Source organism: Hemiscyllium ocellatum, chromosome 43, assembly GCF_020745735.1.
Source record: "Hemiscyllium ocellatum isolate sHemOce1 chromosome 43, sHemOce1.pat.X.cur, whole genome shotgun sequence".
Lineage (NCBI taxonomy): Eukaryota > Metazoa > Chordata > Chondrichthyes > Orectolobiformes > Hemiscylliidae > Hemiscyllium > Hemiscyllium ocellatum.
This window is the reverse complement of record NC_083443.1, coordinates 22,128,620-22,151,545: the sequence shown is the minus strand read 5'-3', so window position 1 is coordinate 22,151,545 and position 22,926 is coordinate 22,128,620. Positions and strand designations below refer to the sequence as shown.

Genomic DNA, 22,926 nt, shown 5'->3' with positions numbered 1-22,926 from the left:
CGAAGGCTTCATCTTTAGTTTGTGCATTCTAGGTAAGCAAATCCCACATATCAGTGGGGATTTGCATTTGTTTAGGGAGTCCTTATAGTGCTTCCTCTGCCCTCCACGTGCCACTATGGAGCTCAGAGTAAAGCATTTGTTTAGCTCAACTTGTGTCAGGTGTGAAGACATTGTGGCCCACCCGATACCGGGGACGTTGGCCTGAGAAACAGAATTCACATTGGCATCCTATCCTGCCAATGGAGTTATTGGATTTTGCAAAGATGGCACTGGTGACAATCCTCCAGGAATTTGAGGTGTCTGGTGTTCCTGATCCATATTTCTGACGCATACAAAGAAGTCGAGGTGGTGGCTGCTCTGTAGATCATGTATTTGTTGCTGGATTTGAGGTCTTGTACTCTGAACACCCTGTTCCTCAAGTTCCTGAGCCTCTGAATGTGCACATATACAGATATTGTCTACATACTGTAGTTCGCTGACAGAAGTTAGAGTGGTCTTGGTTCTGGCCTGGAGACCAAGGTTGACCAGTCTCCCATTTATCCTGGACACTAGTTCCACTTTTGCAAATAGCTTCATGGAGATGGGCTGGAGTGTTGCGGTGAGAAAGATAGAGAAGAGTGTTGGTGCAGTGACGCAGCCCCAGCTTGACCCCAGTTTGCACTTGCATTGGATGGATGGTGGATCCATTGCTGAGGATATTGGCTTGCATGTCATCATGAAGCAGACAGAGAAGGATGCCGAATTTCTGTTGGCAACTGAAGTTGAGAAGGATATTCCACAGTCCCTCAATGAGTGACATAGTCAAAGACCTTTGTGAGGTCGAGGAAGGCCATATTCAGCAGTTGGTACTGTTCCCTGCACCTTTCATGGATTTGTCATGCACTGAAAGTCTATTGTGCCTCTTGACAGGCAGAAGCCATATTGAGATTCAGAGGGGAGCTCTTCATCTACTGGAGGAGGCAGTTGAGGATTCTTGCAATGACCTTTTGTAAGGAAATCCTTCTGTAATTTCCAGAGTCACATCTGTCTCCTTTCTTGAAGGTAGTAAAAATTCTAGCATGCCAGATCTCTACACAGGCTCTCATCCTTCAAAACAAAGGCACTGAGGCCATGGATTTGTGTCAAGATACAAAGGGATGACTGGAGATAAGTAAACTCCTAGACTGCTTTGGCTTCTGACCATGTGTAATACAATCTACCTTATATACTCATGTAAAAGTTGAATTTTTAAGACTGCTTTTAAAGGTTCAATTTAGAGTTAGACAAATACATGGATACTAGTTTTGAGGGGCTGAAATTTATGCTGCAGTTCGAAATACTGTATTTTTAGCAGAAGTTGTTTTGATTGCACAATTAATCCTGGGTAAAGAAGAAGAACACAATGAATTACTAGATAAAAGCAAGAGAAACAAGAATGAATTACTAGTAAATTTTATTTATACATACTAGTACAAAAATTTTAACGTCAAAGATTCATTGAATTTCTGCAAAATCACACTGTTCAGCATTGTCATGATGTGGTATAATAGCGCACTTAAAATTAAACATTTATTAAATTCTGAATGTATAAGCGTCTTGAACTTTCACACCAAATTCTTCCGTTTCCCTCCCATTTGTATTTTATGAACCTCATCAACATTAACAAATTTGTCAAAGAATTAAAGATATATGTAGCTAATATAGCTCACTTTTTTCCAGATATAATGCCATAATTAAAATGATTAACTTTTTAACGATATTAACTTTTGAATGTATAGTGAACAAAGTGCGATAAGTACTAATAGACTTAGTGTCGGTCTGAATGAAATAATTAATCATAATGTGCTGTAGTAAACCAAGTGGGCTAAGTAGAGTAATGAATGAATGAAGACGCAAGTAGAGTTTCTGGTATGAATGAATAAATGCAATTTTGTTTAAGTGGGTTAATGGGAACATGCAGTTCCCTTTGTAAGTGATTTATAATGCAATATAATAGGGTCGACTTTCATTGAGGTGTATGAAAAATACAAGAGTTTTTGGCCAAAAATAAGGGATCGACTTTTACATGAGATCGACTTTTAGACGAGTATAAATGGTACATTTGTCAACAATACCAAATTATTTTTAACAGCTCTTTGTACTTGTTGAAGTGTTTTGTGGATATCTAAAACTCATTATCCCTTATGTATTGGGAGTTCTGGAATGGTTAAATCCAGCAAAAAATCCACGACATGTTCTGCGAAATTAATACCATCAAGATTACATGAGAATTTCCAAGATACAAATTCCAGAATGTAATAGGAAAAGCTGAGACCCTCGATTGAATTAACCAGACAAAAGCACATAAAATAATACAGACAGGTTTGAAATAACGAGGCCTGTGTCACACATGGACTTGAGATCAACCTGAACCCTGTATTTTTCTGATGAGCTAGGTGCATTAGCACAGAGATGATCATCAACACTTTAATGGAGCACTGTTCAAGCAGACCTTTCCCTTGGCTTTCTCAAAAACTTCTCATGAAACAGTCAGTTTTTAGTTTCAGAAACATGTTGTTTAGTGAATGCAAATGTTATTTGATTTTGTTACATTTCTTTTAGTAGAAGAACCTTTCATCAGGAGAGGATTCAACAAAGATTAAGCAAGTTTCTAAATTACTTCATGTCCAACTTGGAGTTGAGCTGAATAGTGACTGCATTGCCATTTGAGAGTCCATTATGGCAGCACATTTCTTGACCATATTTCAACTCCTAAACTTAAATCATTCCATTTTGCAGTAACATTATCTATGTTCTGTGGTATCTCAGGTATACTGGCATCAGCTTCCACGTTCTTGATTTTTCAGAATCACTTTGGATTAGAGTACCCAAAATATAAACTTGTACATTAAAATGAACAATCTTTACCCCGCCTCTTCTTCCCATCCCCAACCACTATTCCATTCCTTCTCCCATTCCCCACACTCTCTGTACATGTCAAATTACTTTGACATCAAAAGCTGAAATAACTGCTGGTGTAGTTATTACTGCACTTGCTCAAGGGAGCTATTCAGATGCCTCATTTATTGAAGCTTAATAGATAAAAAAGCCAAATTGGGTCTCATGATAAAATCCTAATCAAGTTATAATCTGCATAATTTTCACATAAGCTTTGGTGTGAAATTTACATAATTTATGTTGCAGGAGCTACTAAAGTGATATTAAGAAGTATTTAATATTGTCATTGAATTTTATTTATCATGATCACTGATTGTCCCTCTATTCGACAATTGTTTGTGTTCACTACCTGCTGGATAGTGTAAAATAATTACCATCTTAAAATATGCCGGTTGGTTCTTGATCTGTGTCCTCCATAAAAGTATCCTCAGATAGTTTGGGATGTCTGTCACCAATACTACAGAGGCACACTGTCAGCTTTCTTTTTTATTATTTCCATATTAACTCTCATGCACAACTACAGTAAGTAAGAGTCTCAAACAACATGGGAGTTGTATTGTCTGAACAGTGAAATACATAGAATAAGACAGCATCTTCTGCAGGAATCCTCTGTGGGCCGAAGTGTTAAAAGCAATAAATGGTTAGACTTTCCTCGAGCAGAATAATAACAGAAGTCGTATATGCCATGACACTTTTCCAGACTTTGCAACCGTGTGTGTGTATATATATATATATATAATATGTGTGTGTGCCATATATATGTGTACATGTATGTGTGGGGAGATGTGTGTGCCATCTGCATGGCGGTTGTATTGAATTATTCTAATGGCACCAAAGTATTAAATCTGCTTTAGACAGACTTTGAGATGTTGGTTTGAATAGAATACAGAAAGGCTGTGTAATAATTAGTGCATATTAGTTTTTTTCCATTAAGCCTTGTTTTTTTTTGTAGACTTTGAGTATCTTTGTTTATTAAAACGAATCTCTCAGCATTCAAAACGCAAAGTAACTGTTTCTATTGAGACAGGAAGGGAATGGTGCACAGAACAATTGTATGAAATAAGACAGAGGGGTGAAGGATTATAAAAATCAAGCTTCGATCTGCTAAACCTTTTTGATTTATTTTTAAAAACACATTTTGTTTTGTGCTGGTTTGGTGATTTAAATTGTTTTGTTTCCAGGTATTTTGATCTCTTCATTCACTCACTCTTCCTTTGGGCTTTATTTTCCTGTAGTTACAGGCAATTTGTATAAGTTGAGCTTTTTAAACCATAGTAAGCTCTAACATGTTAAAGAACAAAACAGCAGCTAACAAATTTGCATGACAGCAATAAAGGCCCTTGCTTTTTTTTGTTATTATAATCCTGAAAGATACATTACAGATCCCCTTCAACAACTACTGTTAACACAAGCTATTTAAAAAGTCAAAGTCTTGAATAAATGTAACACTTTGATTGACTTAACTGAACCCGACCTCTTAAAAAAGCTTCTTTCTCAGCATTCTATTGAATACTATTCTCCATTTAAGTCAAAGCATTTTGGAAAGATCAAATATGTAGTTCAGATTCGGTGAGGATTTCCATTTGAAAAGGACATTTCAGGTAGTGTTTATTTAAAACAATTGAAAGAATGTGATTTCTTTAAAACTTGGAGATTTTTTTTGGAAAAAAGATAACAATTCAGAAGCCAGCAGCTTGGGTTTTATTGTGTCAGCATTAACTAATGGCCTGAAGCCCTCTCAAAAAACCTGAAGTCTATGTATTATGTATACAGCATTACTGGCTTTAGGTGTTGACTTGTCAACATGAAAAATGAAAAATGTCAAGTTCCATGACTTCAAAGAAATGGCATGTTTGTGGGGATTTTTTTTTAGGTCTCTGAACGTTAACATTTCTGATAAAAAGGGTTTTGTGTTTACTATGTTTTACCCAAATGGAGAACATGTAATATTAATATCAGCAATGTGATGGGGAGCTGTAAATACTAAATAAGTATTAAGTGACTTTTATTGATGAAATTATTTCAGGTTGTCGGCTTGTCTGTTTGGTGAAACATTAATGTTAACAAACCAGAAATAAATTTAGAATAAAAGCTTACATGGAGTTCCTGATCTACCAACATTAACGAGGAGTGGGGTGGGTGGGAGGAACTTGGTTTAAGAGAAGCTACAGGAGTTCATTTTTCCTGTGCTTCACACATTTTCAAATTGAGGAATGTCTGATCAGTTGATGTTCCCACTTCAATTAGAATTCTTAACCATTTTGGGGGAAGGGAAGTTATGGTGAGGGGAGGTTGTTTGGCTTTAAAGCATATTCCATTTCTCTGAACTTAAGATGTTGACAGCTTCCTTTGTACTGTAGCCCTTCACTATAATACTCCCTTCGGGAGCCATACAAATATTATGTTTCAGTGGTGGGACTGTAGCAACTCAGAGAGTTTGTGTATGCTTTATTTATCAACAATCCATGTTGCATTATGAAATGTGGACATCAGAGTATTATAATGAAAGCTTATTACAGCACTTTTCAAATTTCAAACTGTTCTATTTGGAGATGCTGCACAAATAAAGTAACATTCACAACTGTGTTCACATACACGTGCTCTTTAATTATGGTTTTGAACGGAAAAAAAAACAAGTATTGGAATTTTCATTACTGCTGTATATTCAAACTTGTGTGACTCTAGGTCAGTTGCTCTTAATCACTGCAGCTAAATGTTAAGTGTTATCATAAAATTAGATGGGTAGATCACTCATTTGTGCAAGAATATATATAGATTTTCCTTTTCTCAATGAGGTAGATATCAGGGGAAGGTTTTATGATTTTCTGACTGAATTATTTTTTCAATGCCCAGGATTCACACCTCCAGGAATGGACAGACCGTCTCCTGACAACAGTCCAGTCCACGGCCTAGTCCGACAAACATCTGTCACCACCGGGGCCAACATCCCAATGATGACTGAATTAGGTAAGATGATCAAATTTCCTCCTCTTGGCTATGTTTTTTTTCAACCCATTAATCGCGTATGGGATGTGTATTAGTCATATAAATCACTTGACATGTTTGCCATTTGTCACAATCCACCAACAGTCCCCTCAAGTAAAGCATTTAAGATTAAGTTTCATGCTTAATGACTGCTTTCTTGACTGATATTTGCAAACTTTAATGCTGCTGCAGAGAAGTATACTAGAAAAGCCACACACATACTCTGTCGATAGATAATTGGTGCTCTATCCACTACCTTAAATATTTTCACTCCCTGCGATCTGCCATTTACCAGATACATCGCAACAACTCGTTAAGGTTCATTCAACTGCAATTTCCAAACCCGTTAATTTTGCCACCTTGGATAAGGACAACCAGGCCTGTGGGAATATACCAACATCTGCTTTCTCTCCAACTCACATTTTGACTTGGAAATGTATTGCCACTCCTTTATCAATACTTGGTCAATATTTTGGAGCTCCTTATATTTCAGAACTGTAATGTAGTTTCTCCACATGGATTGCAGCAGTTTCAGATTGCGGTTAACTATCAGCTTCTGAAGAGAATGAGCAATAAATTCCAGCCTCATCATATACAGCAGTATCAACATTTTGTAAATGATTTAAAAGAAAGCTATTAATGCTTCAAAAGACCTACCTAGAATTTTTGCTTTTACCTGATCAAAAAATGACTTGAGGCCATAGAGTAAGTATTTGACACTCATTGGGAGCATAAATTTAAAAATTCTGGCATTCCAATTTTCTGTCAATAATGTTTAGTTTTACCTCATGACCAAACTTGCCAATGTAGCTCTGTAAAATCATGTGTTGTGAAAGTAGACTTACTTCTTACATCTCCATGCATTCTCCATGCTTGAGAATGTTCCCTAGAACCTAAGAGCAATGATTTCATTAAAATGTATTAGACAATGGTATTCTAGTTAAGACAGAAGCCGGAATCTTGAGTCAAATGTGAAAAAAATACAAGACTGAAACTTTGGGGCCTCCAGTACAGGCTTGTTGGTCAATGACTGGCATTCCCACTGACTATTACTGTAGCTAATTGTTCAATGATATGGACAGAATTCAGATTCATTCTGCTCAAGGGCATCTGCGTAATGTTTATATACAGATTGTTGCAACCCGACTGATCAATGGTTGAAAGATGAGTTGTTCACTTCTCAAAGAAATCCATATTTGTTAGAATGTTATTGACGATGAAACGAGCCCAGTCATTCAGGCCCAGGTTCAACTCAACATCTGTTTTCCCCTAGCTCAGAGATATTATACACAATTGTGTCCACCCGAGCAAAAATCAGCAAATTCAGCTCAAAAAATCCTGAGTCATAAGGATTCAATACTCCGTCATGCATATATCTTCTACAAATCAAGTTGGAAAGTACAGTGCTGACCAAATGGCATCCTATTGTCAATAGTATTGTGGAGAGTCATAGATTCATAGAAATGTACTGCAGGGAAACAGACCCCTCGGTCCAACTAGTCCATGCAGACCAGATATCCCAACCGAATTTAGTGCCATTTTCCAGCACTTGGCCTTTATCCCTCCAAACCCTTCCTATTCATAAACCCATCCAGATGCCTTTTAAATGTTGTAATTGTACTAGCCTCTGGCAGCTCATTTCATGCATGCATCACCCTCTGCATGAAAAAGTTGCGTGTTAGGTCCCTTTTATATCTTGCTCCTCTCACCCTAAATCTACACCCTCTAGTTCTTCACTCCCCCACCCCAGAGAAAATACCTTATTTGTTTACCCTATCCATGCCCCTCATGATTTTATAAACCTCTATATGGTCAACCCTCAGCCTCCGACACTCCAGGGAAAACAGCCCCAGCCTATTCAACCTCTCCTTATAGCTCAAATCCTCCAATCATGGCAATATTCTTGCAAATCTTTTCTGAACCCTTTCAAGTTTCACAACATTCTTCTGATAGGAAGGAGACCAGAATTGCACACAATATTCCAAAAGTGGCCTAACCAACGTCCTGTATAGCTGCAACATGACCTCCAAACTGTTATACTCAATCCTCTGACCAATAAAGGAAAGCATACTGAATGTCGCCTTCATTATTCAATCTACCTGCGACTCCACTTCCAAGGAACTATGAACCTGCACTCCAAGGTCTCTTTGTTCAGCAACACTCCCCAGGACCTTACCATTAAGTGTATACATCCTGCTGCCCCTAGAACTCTGTGGGAAGCTAGGGAAGTGATTGCTGGGCCCCTTGCTGAGATATTTATATCATCAATAGTCACAGGTGAGGTGTTGGAAGACTGGAGGTTGGCTAATGTTGTGCCACTATTTAAGAAAGGTGGTAAGGAAAAGCTAGGGAACTACAGACCGTTGAGCCTGACATCAGTGGTGGGCATATTCTTGGAGGGAACCCTGAGGGACAGGATTTACATGTATTTGGAATGGCAAGGACTAATTTGGGATAGTCAACGTGGCTTTGTACATGGGAAATCATGTCTCATGAACTTGATTGAGTTTTTTGAAGTAGTAATGAAGAGGATTGACAAGGGCAGCATGGTGAATGTGATCTTTATGGATTTCAGTCATGTGTTTGATAAGGTTCCTCATGGTAGACAAGTTAGCAAGGTTGGATCTCTTGGAATAGAGGGCGAACTATCCATTTGAATACAGAACCAGTTCGAAGGTAGAAGTCAAAGAGTGATGGTGGACTTTCAGCAATAACTTTCAGACTGGAGGTCTATGACCAGTGGTGTGTCACAAGGATTAGTGCTGGGTCCACTGCTTTTTGTCTTTATATAAATGATTTGGACGTGAGCATAGGGAGTATAGTTAGTAAGTTTGCAGGTGACACCAAAATTGGAGTTATAGTGGACAGCAAAGAAGGTTACCTCAGAGTACAATGGGTACAGATAGGCCAATGAGCTGAGGAGTGGCAGATGGAGTTTAATTTATATAAATGCGAGGTGCTGCATTTAGGAAAGGCAAATCTTAGCAGGACTTTATTCACTTAAAGTAAGGTCATGGGGAGTGTTGCTGAACAAAGAGACCTTGGAGTGTATTTAAATGAATTTTGTTGAACATCTATATCAATCATCTTTCTAACTTCAATCAGTGTTACAACAACATACGTAACTTGCTTGCAGCTATTATAATGGCCCAAGTTGACCATTGGTAGTAATCCCCCTCAAATCTTTAGATTTCTGGAAAAGCCCAGAAGATTGGAAACAAAACAGACGTTGCTGGGAAACGCAGCAGGTATGGCAGTATCTGTGGAGAGAAAGCAGTTGCCTTTTTTAGGTCCTGTTCTGAAAGAGTGTCACTGGACCTGAAATATTAACTCTGCTTTCTCTCCACTGACGCTGCTAAGTTGTTGCAGTATTTTGTTTTACTTTTAATTTTCAGCATCTTCAGTTTTTCTCGGCTTTCTCTTCCCCAGGAATTGGAAACTGCCAATGCAACACCTTTATATAAAACAGAAAGGAGGCTAAAACAAGTAACTATAGGCTAGTTAGCTTCATGTCTGTTGATGGGAACACGTTAGAGTCTATTTTAAAGGGTGTAAAAGCAGAGCATTTCGAAATGTAAAAACATGATCAAGCAGAGTCAGAATGCATTCATGAGATTTATTAGACTTTTTTGAGGAGGAAACAAGAAGGATAGCTGAAGCATTAGATGTAATATATTTATATTTGCAGAACTTGTTCGATAAGATATCACACATTTGGCTACTTAATAAGATAGGAGCCCTTGGTATTGGAGGTAGTATATTAACATGGATAGAGAATTGGCTAACTAAAAGAAGATTAGAGAGTTGAAATAAAGGGTGAATTTTCAGGATGTCAGTCTGTAGCTAGTGGTGTGCCAGAAGATCACTGCTGCGCAGGTCGGTGCTATATAAGGTAAGAGCCCATGATGTTAGAAGCAATGTGCTGACATGGATAGAGGGTTGCCTGACTGGCAGAAAGCAGAGAGTGAGGATAAAGGGGTCTGTTTCAAATAATAGCTGGTGACTAATAGAGTTCCATCGGAGTCAGTATTGGGACCACAGCTATTGATGTTATGCATTAACAATCTGGACAAAGGAACTGAGGGAATTTTTGCCAAATTTGCAGATGAAACAAAAATAGATGGAAGTGACAGATAGTGCTGAAGATGCTGGGAGGCTGCAGAGGAACATGGTCAGGCTAGGATGGTGGGCAAAGAAATGACTGATGGATCAATGTGAGAAAGTGTGAGGCTTTGCACTTTAGGAGGAGTAGAGGCTATTTTCTAAACAAGGAAAGGCTTTGAAGTCTCGGGATTCCTCATTCAGGATTCTCTTAAGATTAACATGCAGCCTCATTTGGCAGTTAAAAGTAAATGTGATTCATTTCAAGAGGGCTAAAATATGAGAGCTGTGATGTAATGCTGAGGCTGTATAAGGCTCTTCTCAGATTGCATTTGGAATATTGTGAGCAGTTTTGGGCCCTATATCTTAGGATGAATGTGCTGGCCTTGGAGGGGTCCAGAGGAGGTTGACAAGAATGATCCCAGGGATGAAGGTCTTGATATAAGAGGAATGGTTGAGAACTCTGGGTCTATACTCAATGGAGTTTGGAAAGATATGAAGGGGGTCTCTCGTTGAAACTTGCAGAATGCTGAGAGGCCTGGAGAGAGTGGACATGTAGAAAAAGTTTCCAGTAGTAGGAGAGACTAGGACCCAAATGTACAGCCACAGTGAATGGATGATCCTTTAGAATTGAGATGAGGAGGCATTTCTTCAGCCAGAGGGCAATTAATCTGTGAAACTCATTGATGCAGAAGGCTGTGCAAGCCACAGTATTGAGTATATTTAAGACAGTGATAAATAGGCTTAATTAGTAAAGGGATCAATGGAGAAGGCAGGAGGATGGGATTGAGAAACACATCAGCCATGATCAAATGGGTGAGCAAACTCAATGGGCCGAATGGCTTAATTCTGCTCCTATATCTTATAGTCTTATGGCTTTCATAACTGGACGTTGAGTATATTCATGGCCAAAATGGACAGATTTTAATCAGTCAAGGAATCAAAGGTTATGGGGAAAAGGCAGGAAAATGGAATTGAAGATTATCAGATCAGCCATGACCTCATTGAATAGTGGAGCAGACTCGAATGGCTGAATGCCCTAAGAATTTTAAATTTACACTCTAATTTCCCTGAAGAATTCTAGTAAAGTTGTCAGGCACAAGTTCCTCTCAGGAAGCTGTACTGACTTGTATGAATATATGTTTCTAAATACGCTACCCTTTCATCCTTTATATCGGATTCTTATCATTTTTCCATCAACAGAAGGCTACCCTAAGTGGCCTACAGTTATCTGTTTGCTTCCCATTTTAAATAAAGTTGTTACATTGATAGTTTTCAGTCTTCTAGGACTTTTCCAGAATCTAAGGATTCTTGGGAGATGTACCACCAGTTCATTCACTATCTCTGTCGCTGCATCCTTTTATATCCCAATGATATGAATGCAGCCGTCGTACCCACAGTAAAATGTTGGTCAGTAGGAAATATTATCGTTATATTTTTACTTTGGAAATGTGTTATGCTTTATGTCATGATTTCAAAATGATCAGTTATTTCAGTCACCCGTGCCGAGTTCCACTTCATCTGGAGGTCAGATATGGGTCCTGACCACAGGGACACCATATACAAACTCTGAATAAGTTGAGAGGGGGGAACAATGTACCCAATGCTGCCCTCCACTTGATGGTCACCTTTGTGTACAGATACATAAAGCTGTGCATAGACTCTCGGTATGCAAACACTGCGTGTCATTACGCACTGAGGTTCTACCTGTCCCTGGTGTGCAAAGGATGAGGCTGGGATGACTCATAAGTAACTCACATAGTGTCTGCATGAGTAAGAAATGCCTTTGGAAAAAAAATATTTTTGTGAAATCTCTGCCAAGTTGGTATTTGCAATAAGGCAATATTAGAAATGTTGGGCCTGCATCACACAATTTCTCAGGTTCAATTTATCAGTCCTTGGACTTTTGGAATTTTTACACTCTGAGCTTGATCTTTCCATTGCCCATGCTGTAGAGATTCTATGAAGCTTCTATGAAACCTTACTGCTCAATGCTTTGTTTTAAGCTGACACAATTGAAGAATCAAAATGATAAAACATATTGATAGCTGAACTGAAATCTGCAATTCGCTCTCTGTGACCATGTGTCACTCTTCAATATACTGAAAAATAATCTAATGAATGTTCGAGTGCAATGAGACCCAATTTGTGACTCCCCCATCACAAACACAAAACTGTGCTTTGATTGTAAATTTAAATTACAATTTTTTCATGAATTCCTTATAAAACAAGTTGTGCAAAATATGACCATGTTGATGGGCTAATTATAACTTTTCTGCCCAATCATTTTTACGATTGGCACAAGCTTGAGAAAAGTGCTGTCACTCTTTCAATTTATTTCTCTTCCTATGTCTTCAAGATATGCCCACACCAAATCATTCTTTATTTGTTAATTAACAGGTCTCATTGTAACTTAACAATAGTAATGCAAACTCAGTGAGAGCAAAATGACCATTCATTGTAAACCCCTCCAGAATCTCATCCATTGAAATCACCAGGAAGAGAGATTGGAAGAGGCAGCTGATTTGACATCAACCCTTTTATACCATATCTGTCCTAGAATGGTTCCCTCCAACAACCATCTGCAATCCTTGAATAAATAGGCCATGCTAATATAAGTAGGTCTTGATATATATGGTATGTTTAAATGAATTTCATTTGTTTTAAGATGAAAATGTGTGCAGGAAGCAACACTTAACCAGCAGGTTCAGCTAAATCTAATTAATATTGCTTGAGTTAGTGGATTTAACCTCTTACAAACAGATTGTTAACTTTATATTGTTATTTTGAAGTAAATTTTGTTGCAGTTGTACATAGACAAATAGAAATTCCAAAATATTTCACCTCTGTACTGTTCTTTTTGTTTCAGTGCTGGTGCTGGCAATCTGCTTCATACCCTTGATTAATTTTCACACGACAAGAATAAGCCACACATTTAAAACCTTCTCACATTGAAATATCTCCGAAGTGTTTCACACAATGAACTACTTTTTTCTGAAGTGCAGTCATTTATGTCAGTATTTACACCAGAGGTTAACAACTGTGACATGATTACTGCAAGTTCACTAGGATATAATTGTAGTTAGTTATGATAAAGGCTTTGAATAGGATATATTAAACATGTCATATAAAATCTACTATAATTGTAATAATCCTTCTTCCTTTTTTGTGTGGGACATGGTTATCATGATGAAAACATACAGTAACCTTTTGACTTTCTTTTAAAGATACAATAGTTGCATTAATGAGCAAAGTTGCCTGGGCAACATAGTGAATAGCTTTGACCCAGATTTTACTGGGAGTATAAGGCGCATGCAGTTAATAGTGTGTAAATAAGACAGCAATTTGAGGTGAGAGGAGATATGCAATGATTTGCAAATTGTCACAAACTGCTGAGCAATTAGCATCACAAAATGGGAGCTTGTCGACAACACATATATACAAATTAAATTTTCTGCAGATAGTTAGGACTGCTATTTCAGAGCACAAGCACTATTATTAGGGCACTCTGTTGTCCTGATGCAAGTATGGACTCCCACAAAGTGAACAATAAAAATCTCTGCAGTCTCACTCTGGCAGATTGAAAATTGTTGTTAGAGGTATGCTAAATGTTACATTTTCTCCTTTATGTTTCCTGATCCAATTTTTTCTTTTCTTTTTCCTTTGGTCCCTTTAAAAACATAAGAACATAAGAACTAGGAGCAGGAGTGGGTCATCTGGCACCTCAATAAGATTATGGTTGATCTTTTCATGGCCTCAGTTCTACTTACCTATCCTTTCACTCTATTCCTTAATTCCTTTATTATTCAAAACAATTATCTATCTTAGGTTTGAAAGCATTTACTGAGGAAGCCTCAACTACTTCACTGGGCAGGGAGTTCCATACATTCACAACCCTCTGGGTGAAGAAGTTCCTTCTCAATTCAATCCTAAATCTGCTCCCTCTAATCTTGAGGCTATGCCCTCTTGTCTTAGTTTCACCTGCCAGTGGAAACATCCTCTCAACTTCTATCTTGTCTATTCCCTTCATAATTTTATACATTTCTCTCAGATCCCCCCCACCCCCATTCTTCTAAATTCCAATGAATATAATCCCAGTCTATTTAGTCTCTCCTCATAATCGAACCTCCTCAACTCTGAAATTAACCGAGTGAACCTCCTCTGCACTCCTCCTAATGCCAGTGCATCCTTTCTTAAGTAAGGAGACCAAAACTATTTCACTTGTTTTATCTAATTTGATCTGGTATCTAATTCACCTGATTTTCTTCTCCATCATTGAATGTATTTCTTTTTGACTTGAGTGTTACTGGTTAGGTGAATAGACATGTAGACAGAGATTTTACATGCAGGTTCATCCCAACATCCGGACCACATGAGGTTTTTAAGCCTTTCAAGCAAGTAGTGCGACCTTGACAGACATATTGTTTATTGGCTGCCACTCGGTCATGTGTCCAGTAAAGCGTGCTGATCTAACAGATCTCATTGCCACCCCAATCAGTGGGTCAGTGACTCAGTAGAGGAATCTGGTTGATGTTCAGGCTGCAAGGATAATGTGACGGAACGTCCATTTATTGTTGCCCCCTCAGGGGTGCTTGAAAATTATTTTGAGTGCTGGTGCCAGGCAGGCCCCAGAGATTTGGAGGTGTAATGTCCCCAGCAGCAGTCACTGTGAATGTGGCATTTTCTGTTGGGGTGATCTGCTCAGAATGCAACAACTGTGAGGCTGCTTCCAGGTAAGTTAGCAACATCCCCAGAGAGATTAGACCACCTGGGGGGAATTCATCCTTAATTATTTATTAACATGTTTCCAGCATAAAACTAGTTGAAAGTGAATGATGTGGGCAGGTGAAACTAGCATACGAAGACATAGCCTCAAAAATACACGTTTTGGACTAATATTCACCTTTACATCAAAGTTTGCTGAGATGAGTGTCTCACCCTGTTGTGAGTGAGAGGATGAAAGTGAAATAAATTTGGATTTGGGTCCAAAATTGCCTATAACACTCAGCCCAACGCAGATTATTAGATCAGGAAGTAGAAACCCTGTCCTAACACAATCATGATACAGTTTTTCTCAAAACTTCTCTCCACAGATTAATCCAATGAAGTCATGAAAGAGTTTAGGACTTTTACTGGAACTAGTGCACAGAGGCAGTCAGCCTCATGTTGTTAGTTGAACGAGAGGGAGTTTTATATCCTCTTAACTCACTACCTGTACTCCATCTAACCTTGCAGTACTTGATGTTGAAAGTGAAGCACGTTGAGTTCCAGTGCAGCTGCCTGTCACAAAAGTAATTTTAAAAAATTACAGATTGAAAATCAAGTTAAGTTGAAAGGTTGTTTGAACCTAATTAAGAAACAACATGAAAGAAAATACTAGATAATATATATTGAGCAGGTTATTCTTGGTGAGAAGACACTTAATTTAGAATTCCTGAAAAATTATTTATATTAATTTTCACACAAATTCTCAGAAAATTTGGAATTAGTTAAAATGTGATTTTAATTAAGGAATAATATGTAAAGGGTTTTGCAGCTTTTTCTTCCTAATTACTTTCAATAGGTAGAAATATAATATTTGGAAATAGTATATCAAGCACAAAATAAATAATGAACATTACTTTTATTGGAATATGACACATTTAGAGACAACAAATTTATTCAATGACCCTGCTGAAGCTTCACATGGTGGTGTTCATCTGCTGTGGCAGTTTGACTTTGTCAGGCTACATAGTAATCACTGAGGAATGTAGAAACTAGACCAGCCAGTACTCAGCCAATCACCCTAGTTTTATTTTGGGACTATATGTGATCAATAACTCCTGTGTCATTTTGAGACCTCTATCTGCATTTTTCTATTCTTCACTGAATCATTAGTTGATTCAATTCACCTTACTGAAGGTAGGTAGGTAGGTAGATAATTAGCCACAGTTCATAAGGAACTGTAGGCATATGTATCAGAGAGGAACAGTTGGCTACATAGTTTGTGAGGGGGCACCACATCAAGGATGGAGCAGAAGTGAAGACAGGTCCCAGGTCTACCTCAGTTTGAATGGGAATCAAGCCTGTGCTGTTGGCATTATTTTGAACTATGCTGTACCACCGGACCAATTGAATTAGCCAGTCCCGCCCAGCCTTTTGAATACTCGAACTGAATGGTGCAATCTTTCGCAAAATTATTTTAAAACCGAATGAAGCTCCTGATTTCACTTTTTTTTTTCTATCCAAACCCACTTGATATCCAATTCAAGTGAGATGTCCATCAAACCTTCAAAACCGATGTAGCAAGGCCTAGACTATGTCTTAGTTTGGGCTGACAAATGGCAAGTAACCTTCGTGCTGTGCAAGTGCCTGACAATGACCGTCTCTAACAAGAGGGAATTTAACCATTACCCCTTGACATTCAATGGCAACACCATTGCTGAATCCCCCACTACTGACCCCTTGAGGTTACCAATGATCAAAACCTGAACTGGGCTAGCTATATAAATGGCTACAACAGCAGGACAAAGGAATCCTGCAATAAATAATTCACCTTCTGGATTTTCCAAAGTTTGTTCACTATTTATAAAGCAAAAGTCAAAAAAGTGACGGAATACTCCCCCCTTGCATAAATGAATGCAGCTTCAATAATATTTATGAAGCTTGACACCATCCAAGACAAAGCAGCCTGCTTGATTAGCACCGTGTCCAAATATATTCACTCTCTCTGTCACTAACATTCAGTAGCAGCTGTGTGAACCATCTATAAGACGCACGGCTGAAATTCACCAAAACTTCTTAGATAATAGCTTCCAAATCCATGACTACTATCATCTCGGACAGGGGCCACGGGTACATGGGAAGACTACCATCTGCAAGCTCCTCTCAAATCCACTCACTATTCTGACTTGGAAGTATATTGTTGTTCCTTCAATTTCACTGGCTCAAAATCCTGGATTCTCTCCCTAACAACATTGTAGCGACATGTACACCAAATGGACTGCAGTGGTTCAAGAAGGCATCTCACCATCATGTTCCCATAGAGATGGGCAAAAAACATTGGTCCAGACAATGAGGTCCACATCTGCTGAATGAATATAAAATCACAAAAACAATTCCTTCTATTTTAATTCTATTTTACAAATTGTTTAATCTCTTCAAGCATCATTTCCCAAACTTTAAGTGTAATAGACTTCAAGGTACTTCAGTTGCATTTATTGCATTCTTCTTTCACTTTTCAGCTTTTATTCCTAAAATTGAAACTTAAATACAAAAAAGATGTGAACCATGAGTTAACTATTTGCAAAGTGATTTGATTTGCACTGCCCTGTTTTCACTTGTGGCCTTAATCCACTAAATCCCAGATATTCAATATAACAACTAAAGATAACAACTAAATCCCAGCATTCATTGGTTTGGAGCCATTCTATTTTGCATTAATGTTTCTTCAGTTTCACTAAAGGAAGTCCAAGGCAAACAAACTGAAACATAGATTTGCTGAAATCATTAAGTTCCTTTCCTTCACAGTGTGGTAAACTTATATAGTAGCAAGTTAAAATCAGATTCAATTTAGCTTTGTCTAATGAAATATTAAAATAATTAGTTCACAATGCTCTCTGGCTTCTGTGAGCCATTTTAATCAATGATAATTCCTTTGCGTTCTGTCCTACAGTCTTGATCCAGAACTCATTTTCTTTACAGTCAACTGTGGTTTTATAGCCTTTTGACTTCCAGCATAACAGAGACAGACTGGTTAATCTTCAGGCGCCGGGGAAAACAACTTCTGACGAGCATGTTAACCTCCTTCCATCTGATTTTAGATTCATGTGCCAGCCTGGAGTTGACTTGCCATTTGCCAAAACATTTCAATGAATTGATCAGTGAATCTCTGTTTCTATAATGTCTTATTAATCAAAACTTGGATCATATGTATATGTTAGAATTAACAGTGTCCCTTTTTATAATACAGATATTTTCATGTTCACCCTCTCACAGACTAGCTGCAGCAAAGAAAACGTGTCCATTTCAATCTTTATCAATGTGAACTTTCCCCTTATGCTTTTCTTTCCAATTGATTTATTGCTCCTTGAATCTACAATCCAGATCATTGTAAAGTATTGATGACCTGACCACGTGTCCAATGTGGGTATATTACATGACACATGCAGCATACAGTACCCTTTTTTCTGGCGTACTAACATCATAACGCTGTGTAAGCCTAGTAGTTTTGCCACAATTCTAAAACTTCTGTGTGTGTGTTCTCTGTAATTGTAAATGTCGAAACAACCTGATACAAAATCTATTCACTCTTTGCTTCAGTACTTGCACATTCATCTCTGCCTTACATGATAGAGATGGTGTCTCAGTTCCTGTCACCTTGCAAAAATTGCAGTGATATTAAATGACATCAAATTGCTGTTGTCACACTTCGGTGAGCTACAAAAGGTTTCTCACCTGGTTTGCTAACACTAGAATGGAAGCTAGTTTTTCATTTCGATCACTGCTGCGTTTGGGTGCTTTATGAATGCACTGTCTCATGCACATATAAAAGCAATAAAGGTCATAGAGCAACCTTTCTCCCACAGCTGCCAACTGGACATTTGACAAAATATTTTCAAGTCAGAGTAATGAGAGTGCATGTTCACTCAAGATCCTTGACTATGTTCACTGATTTAATATTTTATCCCTACTGAAGGAGTTCTGAAGAAATAAACCTGTTGAGTGTGAAGAGAAAGAGGTGTTTTGAATTTTCTAATGGGTATCGACATAACCATTGAATTAAAAGTGCCATCATATCTGAATCATACATATACATACGATGTAATCTGTCAATTATTATTTTGTTTTGGCTTACAATTTGAAAATTGCACTGTACCTTCCATTCTGTTGTACTCAAATAATTAAGTCCCATATCAATTGTTGGAGAGGTTTTCCAAAATGCTTGTTTAAGGAAGAACTTCACTGTCTCATCAGAGATCCATTCAGCTGGTTGCTGCCACGGGCATTAATGCATTTCAAGTTGGCATTCTATTCCATACTGAATTCTAGCTAGGAGGCACCTGATGTGAGAAAATAAAATTCATTACTGGTCAGGCATATGAGCCAAGTACTACTTTGTCGAGACAAGAAGTCTCCTTGAGTAAACAGAGGTGAATGTCCTTGGTTGTGCATTTTTCCTTGTGATGAGGCCACCATTACTTAATCACTCCCCAACATGAGCCCTTGGCTGTCATTGTTGTGTGGACAATAAATAGCACACTGCCACCTAAAATATTCTCACTATGTGAATACATGCTTGGTATTTTTCTCAAGTTCCCATAAACTGACACACACAATCTGTATTCTCAGTAGCAAAGCAAGTCACTGAGCACCTGACTATTAAATATTGTGCATTTTGGCAGGGGTTGTTTATACATGTGTGATGTGTGATTTCTGCTGACAGAAACTAACTGACAATGGTAATTTTCATAATAATGACTTCTTTGAAGTTTTTCTTTCAAGGACAACAAGCGCTTTCTTTAAAAGTGCTGTATCTCCTGATCTGAGGTGTGTGTAGGGGATAACGGGAAAATTCATCCAGGTGGTTCTACTACCTACTGCACAAAGGTCTCGTACCACATTCCTATCTGTAGCATCTGATTTCAGCTGAGAAAACTAAGAAGGGAAATTGTCAGCCAGTATTCCTGTTCCTGTTCATTCTCCAGTACTTTTCCTTGGAATTTTCAAGGCTTTATATTGACATAAACCATGTCAAATTTGGCTGTGATATCCCCTAAATGAGCAACCAGCTGTACCCACTGGCCTCAAAATTAAGTCCCATGTGGATGAAGCGTGGGAAGATGGACAGTGCCATTGATTTGTGATTCAGTACCTTCAAGGAAGGAGTGGAGAAAATTGGAAGGATTTGTCAAAAATAAACCTTTCCTCATGGCTATCAAATATATATATGGTGGTTCTTAAAGAGTTCAAACAAAAACTTTTACTGCCTCTTCTAATGTATAGTCAATCCTGTTGTCTTTGATTTCTACTTAATGAAAAGCTATTCTTTGCTTCAAAACTGTTTCTTGTGATGGTAAATATTTAATGAACTTGGTTCTCTATTTTGGTGCTCTTTAAAATTATTACCTGTATGTTTCTTTTTGTGCCTTTGTGCTCTCCTGTTTACCAATTTCTCATTCATTATTAGTTAAACCTGGCAAATTGCTCCCTTTGGTTTCATTCAGTCAGGAAAAAAACATTGGAGCCAACATACCAATGATAACTGAGTTGGGTAAGCAGCCCTTTCTCCTTTGTCCACAGTTTCACTTCACTCATCACTTCTTTTCATTTGGCTGAGAGAGATTTCTCCAGTATTAGTGCCTTTCTTTTGCTGGCTATGATTGAGGTTGGCTGCCTTAGTTGTGTCCTTCTAATTTATTTTTAATGATTATTATTTTCACAGAATATCTCTTGCTCTTTGACCTCACTGTTCTGTCCTTGCAGCTGTTTCCATAGTATTTTGCTTGCAGTTCATTTCTGCAGCTTCAGCCTATTCATCAGCCTCTGTCATGTTGATTGACAGTTCTTTCCACAGCTCTCGCAGAAAGTCTGAGTAGAGGGGGAAAAAAATCAAAACAAGACTTCAGATCAAACCTTCTTTCAAACTGTTTATTTTTGCTAGATTTACTCTGAAGACAGAGTTCAGGGATTGTAAAAGAAATAATAACTTCTACCTGCTTGCTATGCTTTGCACTTTGCGATGAAATATGTAATACGTTAGAGCAAAATCTTAATAGATGACAATCTCTAATTTCTTAAAGCTAATGCTGACTGTTCAATAACTTCCATTATGCCTTATGATCCATTCAGTGTGTTTGCTGATAACTTGTTGCCTTGCTTTTTGATCCTTCCAGTGAATGACTCGAATGTTCAATTCTTGGACCAAGATGATGATGATGACCCAGATACTGAGTTGTATTTGACACAGCCATTCGCGTGCGGGACAGCATTCGCTGTCAGTGTGTTAGACTCTCTAATGAGTGCTGTAAGTAAAAGCAAGCTGATGTGCTTTTCTTCTTCATGTCCAGTCTTTTCTCTCTATTGCTTGCAGTTGAATTCACAAGCTCATCTGATGTGGAATTTTTAAAAATAGACCCTTCGCTGTAAATCACTCATTGACAGATCCATTGGTCGTTTAAAACCCAAAGCTTAGCAGGGATTGGTCAAGCCTTTGGGCGTTTGAAGATCTCACATGCTGTGTGTTTTAATAAGTCTGCTGCTACAATTCAAGGTGGCCAAAGTAAACTGCAAATAGCAACATTAGAATTGTACGTGAAACAAAGGCATTCCTTCAATTAAGAAGCAAATTTTTAAAGAGCTGGTCCTTCTCATTCAGATTACAGTAGCATTGATGTTGACCGTATGGGTGCAGTGTGATATTACAGGTAGTAGTCTGAGCTAATTACCTGGTCAAAGTGTTGAGGGATCAGCAGTGCAAGTTGTGCAGCTGGCTCCACACTGTTCGCTGGCCAGAAAAGCTGAAGCACTTGAGCTCTGCTTGCAGGCATTCAAACACCAGTTAAATTTTAATGGTAACTAAGAGCCGACGGGATAGTTGTTTGCTTTAAAAGGTGGAAATAAAGTTTTTTTTAAGAAGTTCCCCAGCAGTCAGTCCAACCATTAGGGATGTGCTTAGAATTCCCTTCATACTAACTGCTATTATAGTGCAGCTGCTGGGATGCTGAAGCAGTGGGAAAGCACACTACCTCAAGGCCCACTCACACTGCTGGTCTCAGTCCAATTTGGACAACTTTGTACCAGTGTTGAAGTTTGCAGTTCACGTCAGCTTGAAGCCAAAGCTTCTTCACAATTGATGCAAATTGTAGAGTGTAACTGGCCTGTTGGTTTAACACAATTTGTAGTAAAAGTATTGAAGTGTAAAGTTTTATGGTGGTGTTGAACTGTGAGAAATATGCCGCAGGATTGATCCTTTGAGGCCCTTGATTGTAACAAAACCTATGGTTTTAAGGGCTCCTCTTGTTTTCTCAAAATAAAACACTAAGTCGAGAAAGCTGGGTTTACTTTGAAAACGATCAAAAGCTTTCAAAGCATCTCTTCAAAATAATAAGAGTGAACAACAGTTAAGTCAGCCGGTGATTCTTACTGAATGGATTTCTGAAATAATGGAACTCGGTTAGCTAAGTGCTCCAATGCAGCTGAAATGTAATGGTTGGAAGAGTCACCTTTGACAGCTATCCTCTCAATTTGTCAGGACAAGGCCTGAGTTTACTGAACATTAAATATTTCATTCAGCAGCCATTTCAGGCTATTCCAGCAAACACAGGATGCTCAACACGAGTAACAACGTGCATTTATATAGTGCCTTTAAAAGTATCTCCAGTATTTTCAGAAAAATGTAATACTCAGTCACATACAGAGCTATCAGGGCAGCTAAACAAAAACTTGGAGAAAGAGGTAGCTCTTAAAGAACAGCTTGAGAGGAGAGAGAGAGGGAATTAGAGGGATAGAAGTCAGTGAGCAATTTGAAGAGGTGAATATAAAGTAAGCATAGTATGCAATACTAAGGAAAATCTTTGTTAAGATTCTCCATCAATGGTCTGTTGACTGAATTAGACTGTTCATAGTCTTGGCGAAATACTTGCCTCTGTATTGAGTTTCCAGCCCGGTATTTGCACCATCACCAAAGCATTTCCCCTCTGTCACTGCCTGAACCCAAATGCTAAATAAACCTCTGAAGTACTATTGCCATCCACTTCTGACTGGCCAACCACATTCTACCCTCCATAAACTGCACAGCATCCAAAGCTTTCCTAGATCCCTGTTAACCCATTGTTCTTATACTCAGTCTACATTCACTCCTGATTGTAAATGTCTCCATCTTGAAAGTACTCATCTCTGTTTTCAGATCCCTGCAAAGCCTTGTCTCTCCCTATCTCTGTAATC

The 22,926-nt window shown here is 38.3% G+C and overlaps 1 protein-coding gene across 7 annotated transcripts in view; it reads left to right on the top strand.

Annotated features, from left to right (window-relative positions):
- Positions 1-22,926, top strand: part of kcnma1a (potassium large conductance calcium-activated channel, subfamily M, alpha member 1a) — an 858,112-nt gene that overhangs the window by 785,001 nt on the left and 50,185 nt on the right. For 5 of the 7 annotated variants that reach the window (XM_060854014.1, XM_060854016.1, XM_060854009.1 and 2 more), the window contains 3 exons: positions 5,770-5,883; positions 20,171-20,254; positions 20,877-21,007. In XM_060854014.1, coding sequence (XP_060709997.1) covers positions 5,770-5,883; positions 20,171-20,254; positions 20,877-21,007 — 329 coding nt within the window. The remainder of the gene's footprint in view (positions 1-5,769; positions 5,884-20,170; positions 20,255-20,876; positions 21,008-22,926) is intronic. The other 2 variants (XM_060854015.1, XM_060854010.1) reach the window with 1 other exon arrangement.